The 8,924-nt window shown below is 31.6% G+C and overlaps 1 protein-coding gene across 1 annotated transcript; it reads right to left on the bottom strand.

The window, feature by feature from the left end:
- Positions 1 to 3,842: 3,842 nt before the first annotated feature.
- Positions 3,843 to 4,310, bottom strand: LOC124365565. Its single transcript, XM_046821556.1, has one exon. It carries the CDS (start codon positions 4,308 to 4,310, stop codon positions 3,843 to 3,845), a length of 468 nt encoding a protein of 155 aa, XP_046677512.1.
- Positions 4,311 to 8,924: the final 4,614 nt, after the last annotated feature.

The raw sequence follows: 8,924 nt of genomic DNA, 5'->3' as shown, positions 1-8,924 counted from the left end.
TAAAAAGATTAAAACATTTGGTTCGTTCCTTTTAACCTCTTTCTTTGAAATGAGGGTATTATACATAAATTTAATTTGACATTGAATATGGGAATTTGCACTAGTTTTAAAGTACCAATATAAGGAAATAATTTGGTGATATATTTTATACTATCTAACATTTCTAGTAGTGAAATGTTATTGTGTGATAAATATTATGTTTGATAAATATATAACGGATATGAAGTAAACAAATAATTCTTATAAGTGGAAGTAAATAGTTTTTAAAGTCACATGGTTCCTGAACTTATCTAAGTTATCTGAAATATAAATCTATGCTTTATTTCATCTAAATTAAGTACACTGCCACTCGTAGTAAATAAAATGTTTTAAAAATTATCTTTTAACAAACATTATTATTAGTTTACTATAACTGAGTTCAAAAAAGGTTTGATTCATTAAAATGTGCAATATGAGTGAGAAGTCCAAAGCCAGTACAAGGAAATGCGGATGACCTATGACCTATCGCTACTACCTACACCAAGTTTGGGTCGCTTGTCAGAGGTAAACAGGATTAAAGGAACAGGACCGGTCCCAGATAAAGCCAGTCAGTGCGGCACTAAGAGGATTTGTAGAGCATGGGCGAGCTAAATTACTCCTGTCCTGTAGAGCCTGAAAACATCGGCGTAGTGCGGAGTCATTGATAACGGAAAAAATGCCCAAATAGGCAGTCCAAACTTTAAAATAGTATTTTTTATGATTTTAGGTTTTAATTGATTATAATTTCTACTGGTTACAATGATATAATACTCATATTACTAAAACAAAAATTGATGGTAAAAATAATCTTTTTGAAGAGCATATAATGAAAATTTTCATAAAACTTCTAAGATACTTATGAAGTATCAGTGTTATACAAGTTTAGTCATAAAAAGTCCTATTAGTTATTAAGCTTTTTATTTTGATATGTTTCCTAACCTGATAAAATAGGTAAACCACAAAACAGCTGTTTTGTTTGCTGATTGAATAACTGTTGTTTACGTGAGAGGTTTTAATTTGTGTTTGAAAAGTTTTGTGTTGACCTAATAATTTCGAAAGTGAGTGTTTGATTGCCATGGGAATAAAAAGAAAATTGCTTCTAGGAGTAAGTGTTACAAAAACGAGAAAACCTGTAGGAATTAATAACATTAAGGATTGAATACCTAATATCAAGGTGGATAGGCCCAGGCCAAGCTCGTGATCTAAGGAAAAGCTGGGCAAGAACCTATCTCACCATGAAACCCAAACATAAAGCATGAAATAAGCTATACTGAATATTGCTCAGTTTAATGGTAGAGGCTATGAAATGGTAAATATGGCTTTTACTGATGAAATAGCAAATGGCGCATTCATCAGTGATGCCAACTGCCAATTAGTTATAATGAAACACACTCTAGTATAGATCTATATTAATGGAGAGCGTGGAAAATGTGACAATAATCATAACAGTTTATACGGAAAAATATACGTGATGGGTAAAAACAGTCACCAGATTTAGATTTATCAATAAAAACACTTTTTAGGAACATGCAAGGCTGATAAGATATTGTACAGGGGTGTTATATTTGACCTAAACTGATATGTATTTAAAACTGATTGTCAAAAATATAAATAACTGTATTACCATCAGGGAAATAGGTAAGAGCCTTTTTTACCACTTTTAAGAGCCTATATATGGTAAACATACGCAGAATTTTATTTACTTTTATAACGGGTGTTTTAAGTGTGCCAAACTAAAAAAATATGATTTTTTCTTAGTTCAAGGCTAAAGGCGTTGGATCAAATGTGGCAGTTAAGCTAATAAAAAACCTGAGCAGCTGACCAAAGAGATCGGAATAGTATGAAGGAAATAATAACAGGAAGACTTGGAGGAATAATAAGAGCTTTATTGGCCAGGAATTGATGGTGTTGCCTTAATAAAGACAAAATTTTTTTGTTTTGGTTTTATTACCCAAAACTTCAAAATTTCAAATTTGTGTACACTTATCAAAAGGTGTTTGATGTGTTTCATTTAAATTTTCACCACATATACCTTTCAACCTCCTTTGTATGCCATACCTGAATTTACTGTAAAATAACCATTACAAAAATGGAATTAAATATATTCCTGTTTTTTATGTAATTTTAATTTAATACATATATTTCTTTTTCTTACAATATCCTGAAGATAGATACACATAGTTATAAGTATAAATAGTTAGTTGGAGTCTTAAAAACATGTCAGGAAGTTTGATTTACTTTGTATTGTTAATTTTCAATAAATTATACCATAATATGACTAATTTTTACATTAGGTTAATTGGGACAACGGACTCCCTTTAATCTAATCAAGCTAACCTAATGCATCACAAAAAAATCATAACGCTTAATGCGAACACCGTATAGCCCAAAAAATAGAGGCAAGTTGCACTGAACAAGCACACAATGCCTGGTTGTTCTTGTTGATAGAGGCATTTCACTTAAGAAAGCATCAATCACCAGCCACGATAGTTTTGGTGGAGTTCGAAAAGTAGTAGGAAAAGGGACATTTCAGCTATAATTTCTGAGGAAAAAGTTTCGTCAGAATGTAGCTCGAAAGTACAATACATAATGATTACATAATCTTTTCGTTAAGATTATGATTATTGTATCATGAGATGTCAAGATTATTTGCGTTAAAGTTCTTAAAACATCTTATATTACATTAATATTTTGAACCAACCGTATTGTAATAACCTATACTGTTATATAAACATCGAATGGATTCTCTCTGTGCATTTGTGGGTGCGTGTCAACCAATCAAGTGAAAAGTTCAGTACCGAGTGCACTGAAATTCTATACGGTTCTCTGGTTAAAATATAAACCTATTGCTATTTCGAAACTCCTACCGGTCTATGCCCCATTGATCTCTACAGTTATAAACGATCCTATAATTTGAAAGAACCTGTTAAATCTAATAAAATTTTATGTGTAAATATTGTTTTACGACAGCATTCATGTGTTTAATTAATTTAACTTGTTAGTACGATTGTTTACATTTAAGGTCTTGAAAGCAAAGATTAATTTATTTATTTCCTTTCAACGATCAAAATCCAATTTACATTTATAAACTTATGATAGATGATTAAATAATACTTAAAGAAAAGGGCCAAACCAAACATGCAACTGGAATCGAAATCAAATCTAGGCATAATTAACAATAAATATGAAATTTGTAAATTATAATAAAAATTAGTGATAGTATATAATAAACGGGAGAAGTATTTAACTGAAATACACTACTGTATACGATGTGAAATCATATGAATAAATAAAAAAAGATAAATAATAACAGTGCAAGTAAACTATAAAATTATTATTAACAATGAAAACTAAACTATAAATGAATAACAAGAGTAAAACATACTAATGAGTGGTAGTGGTAATAAAAATTAAAAAAAAATATTTAATTTAAAAGCATGTACTTTCTAAGACGTGTCATATGAATAAATAAAATGATAAATAATAACAGTGCAAATAAACTATATAAAGTAAACAACAATGGTAAAAAGACTGTAAATGAATAACAAGAGTAAAAACATATAAAATTTGTTGGTATCTGTATATATATATATATATATATATATATATATATATATTTATGTATATATATGTATATATACATATATATATATATATGTATGTTGGTATATATATATATACCAACAGAAACAATAAAGCAAAATTATTCCAAAAACAAGCAAAAACAATAACAGAGCAACAACAGCAGTTAATAACACAACAAGAATAATGGGGAAAAAGTTATCAGACAATATGTAAGTCATGACAGGCTAGTCGTAATTCTCTCAATTGAAGGCATCACAGCTCATATTAAAGAAGTCCAGATGTCTAGTAAGGTTGTTTGCCAGGCGTCGAAGATGTGGAAAATCACTGTGAAACAAGTACTGTGTTGTGTAGTGCCGTCTTGCAAACAGCTGGGGGTGACGAAGATGACGTGATGCCCGGAAGTCCAGCAATTCGAGCAGATCAGGTGCATCAATGACAGAGCAGATCAACTTCTTCAGAAAAAGCAGATCATGAACTATACGTCTTGAATGGAGAGGTTCCAAGTTAAACTGGACTCGAAGGTCATCAATCGGCACATTACGGTACTCAAAGCCCAGCTGCAGCCCAATCAAACGAATAAAGCGGTTCTGTATGCTCTCAAGCCTATCAATGTGACCAACAAGGTAAGGGTTCCAGACAGTAGAATATTCAAGTATGGGTCGAACAAGTTGAACGTATAGGATGTTCAGAGCTCGGACAGAAAACATGTCACGACTGGTCCTAATAACGAAATAGAGTGCTGCATTAGCCTTTTTAGAAATGTGATTGATATGCTCATGAGAACCAAGGTCGGAAGCATGCCACCCACATCCTTTATTGTAGAACATCGTGCCAGGAGTTGGTTAGTAAGGTTATAATGATAAAGAATATGGGTATCTGACCTAGAGAATGTCATAATAGAGCACTTGGAAATGTTCAGAGTAATGTTTATGGTTTGAAATTTGTTTTTAAGAAAGGATTGTAAAGGAAACGGGACTTTCCTGACATTTGCCAACGTTCCGTGATACAAACAAATGAATTGTGATTGTACCAAACTTCTTATTTATATGTATTCTGAAATCGCTGTTGAGCTCAGAGTTTCTCCAGATAAGAAAATTATAAGCTTTAGAAAAAATATACTTATAGCTTGTCAATATTGTAATTTATAACTGAAATAAAAAGTTACTATCTAAATCTATCTAAAAATGTATGGACTGTTATACCCATTGCCTTTTGGCAAAAGTAGGCTTCTCAGAACTGCTGATATGGAATATGTACATATCATATTTATCAGGAAAACAAAGAACACGTAACTTCGGCACAAGAAAATACTGATACCGCAATAAATTACAATACCTATAGATACTCCCATGGTGTCCCTGTTTTTCTACAAGACGTTGTGTGCGAAGCTGGGGTTAGCTGCTAGCGTGTGAAAATTAACCGTCTGAATTATTAATATTACCTTTAACTTTCCGTTCTAAGCTGGTAGCCACAAGCAAAACATACTTTCCTTTGATTCTAAAAAGTCATAGATTGTGATGCTTTACGTTTATGTTGTGTTGTCTTGCACTTGGACTTATTCGATCCGTCCGTCAGCGAGTTCCCAGACACCGACCGACTGTGCTCTATCACGGCTTGGCTGGAGACTTGTTACGAGGGCGTTGTCCCACCGGAAGGCATTTTCACGCCGTGTTACGTCCAACAAGGGCAATTTGTCTGGATACTGCCAGCCTTGTCACCCGTACAAGAGATTACGCTGGCGGAGATTAGAAGACGATAACTGGCAGGTGAGTAACATTCATTAGAAATACAGTACGCTCTGGAAAGTTCATTATTATCGCCTATATCAAACGTTTGCGCTAATAAATTCCATGCCTCGCTTTAAGATTCTTATTTATGATGGATGGTTTCACAGATATCCAAGACGTTTGCAATGCTCATGGCGCAATAGCTGCTGACTGCACAGTAAAAGTCGCAGAGTCAATGCATGGATATTGTACCGTATCTTCTAATTGGAGCTAACGAAATAAACATTATAAAGCTAACAATGTATCTCCTCTTTCACATGAAATATTATTAAAGTTTCATTATCTAATTTTTTTCCTCCTCCAGAGGAACATAATGTTTCATTAATAATCATTAAATACGGTCGACATACACAACGTTTGGTAACCCTAGAAAAAAAGATAAAACGTTTTAAAGTAAAGAATATTTCTCGAAATTTAACAAAACTCAGTGCTATATTTACTGGAAATTTTAGCTTATTTGTATGTTTTATCTCTCCTGGGAAAGAAGGGTGATAACTTCCAAATCGTTATGTTTAAGATTTTCACACTTAGTGGTGGTAAATATCTACTTAATTCGTGTTATTTTTCAAAAGAATTTCAAGTGATGCATTGTTTAGGTTATATACCAGGAGATGTTTACCAACATTTTAACTAACCCATAGTTTTAATGATTGTGGTAGAAATTGTAACTATTGAGTTTTGAGATATAATTAATTGAATATTTATTGCTTGCTCATCATCAGTTAATGTAAGAGAATTTTTTTGTGAGTTTTAAATATATCTGATTTGGTATTATTATATTGTATTTTATTGTATATTAGGCCTTGATTATTCAGACCAATATTGCCAATAGTTTTTCCAATAAGAAGAACTCCTCCTTCAATTACAATATTGCTTTGTTTATAAAAAGCTGATCATTCATTATAGTTTAAATGTGACGTTCTTTTAGAAAGAAGAACTTATTTTGAATGTTTAAACAGTTGCTTGGAATGAAAATCAATAAGTTATTTTTTTATCAATAATAGAAACTCATTATTAGCCTAATAGTTTTTTCTTCTTTATCGAAAAACCCTTATACATACCTTTATACAGTGCTAGTTATTATAGACGAATCTTTTATTTCTATTAGACAGAATTTTACTTTTGTAACATCGTACTTATACTGTAACATCTTTTAATATTCTATTTATTTATACGAACATTTTTAGATGAAATACCCACCAAAAAAATATATAGAAAAATAAGCAAACAGAGGTCTATTTAGCAAAACTCTTATAATATTTCGAATGTGGAATTCAGCTCAATTTCAGTTAAATTCAACATTCAAATTGAATAAACCCTTCTCGCTTTAGCTACGCTATGTGTGGACACGTGTTTGATTGTCCTCATAATTTAGAGAATCATTATGTATACATTTCGCTATTTTGTTGAATTTCTGTTTCATATAGCATATACTGTTTCTCTTGAGCAATGATTTTGAAGTATGTGATGTCTGATTTTGGTTTCTAATTCGAAAATAATGGAATTTTCATATTACAAAATTAGAATTTCATTCAAATGTAGTTAATACATTTGGGTTGAAAGGGATCTGTTTGCTATTTAAAATAAATAAGGAAATCAGAACTTTAAACTAAATGTGGTTTTTTCAAAGATGGAGATGGGGAAAGGGTCAAATTAATAACGTAATTCGCACAAACTTCAAAACATTTGAGGAAGACCTCAACAAATGTTAAATATATTGAAAACGGTGTAGGTGTAGCTTTCCATTCCGCGCTATACAAGCAAGAAAACTGATTCAAGATTATAGTTAAGAGTAATGATGTTGCGAATGTCACGTGACAAGCGAAGGCGTTCGACAACAGCTGATGGATGATCAGTAGGTTATTTGTTCCGAACGTCAGCCAAACACCAACAGTTGTGATTTGTTTGTAAAGAGCGAGAAATATATTATGTGGTGCAATTTACATACTATATATAGCACTGAATGTCCATAATAGTTTATAATATAGATACAATTATAAGAAGTTCATTTGAAAGGTTTGACGTACTTTAATGGCATATAATAATTAATTATCTGTTTTATATTAGTTTAGAGCATTGTAAACGCACATTAAATACTATATTGAGTTTCTGTGTAGTCCCTATGACTCTGTCACCCTATTTGTTTGTGAAACAATAAACAATAATAAACGTTAATCGTCCTAGAGCTAAAAAAATAATAATAGATTCTGGAGTCCACTTGAACTCAATTTAAAGCGAGATTCTTCAGGCATTATATATATAAATACCATTTACAGATGGTATTTAAACACTCTTGAACTCTGTTTCTGGTTGTAGTATGAACCTCAGCGACGCTTCCAGATTTTTGTAGCATTTTATGAGATTGTTCTCGCCTTTTTCTTTGTGAAAAAGGCCGTAAATCAGGGAAAGCCTAGATGCCTTACTGATGTTAGTAACTAAACCAGTTAACAGAGTTCTCTAGTGACGCGTTAATCAGTAAACAGTAGTTTCAAGTTCTGACCGCATGATTGCTCTTTGACCTGTAACCCACAGGACTTCTGTATTTTATGTTTCCTGTGCTGTAGAGGCTTCAATTGATTGTTGAACTTCGTCGCCTCGAACACTTCAGGTATTCATATAAAACGTATGATGTTATTAATTACAAAAAAGGTTTCACAGTATGCATTTATTGTATACATTCAAAACAATAAACTTATTTAGGGGTACGACTATTAAGATTTATTTTTATTTAACACTGTTTGTAGTTTATTACTTTATAATTGTCAATTTATTTCATTTACTGTTCATTTTGTAATGGTGATAGCGTTGTAACTTATGGTTGTCCTTATGTATTTCGTTTCTATGTAATGGTGCACAGTTTTTATAAGTAGAATAACAATCAGGTCTCTTTTGGAAGCTAAGAACAGGCTTTGGTCATTTAGCAATTAAAGTATTATTAATATAATTTATTTTAAGTTTTTGAGTAAAACAGTGATTTTTATTCAATATTCTATGGAGTAGGCAGTAACTTTAACGGGTATTCTATCATCTTAAAAAAAAAAAAATAAGGCGTGTATATATTTATGCATTCCAATACTCTAGGATTACACTGATTTATAAATCATGTTCGATATCAGATATCGAATATTGAACACTCTTTCTGTCATTAATCGGCACGCCATTGGCACTAATACATTTAAATGGTTAAGTTTTATCACGATGCAACGGTGACAATTTCACAAACATCATAATCTACTTCAGTTGTGTTATTGGTTTTAAATTAAAACAACGATATTGACGATTTTCCCTTTTACGAGATCTTTGAGAGTAAAACGTTTTCGTATTAACAAGTCATCAATACTATAACTATTTTATAACTAATTTTATAAATACTAGTAAACCATTCAATATTTAAACTTAGCCTTTTCAAGTAAGCACGATATAAGTTAAATCTAATGTCTAAAAACTTTCAGCCAGGTTGATGCAACAATATTTTGGTTATCTCTCTGTCCTCTTATGAAGACAATTTATCAATCTACCTAACACCTTTCTACC

This window comes from Homalodisca vitripennis, chromosome 6, assembly GCF_021130785.1.
Source record: "Homalodisca vitripennis isolate AUS2020 chromosome 6, UT_GWSS_2.1, whole genome shotgun sequence".
NCBI classification, from domain to species: Eukaryota; Metazoa; Arthropoda; class Insecta; order Hemiptera; family Cicadellidae; genus Homalodisca; species Homalodisca vitripennis.
The sequence above is the reverse complement of the archived record's forward strand: the minus strand, read 5'-3'. Positions and strand labels throughout refer to the sequence as shown.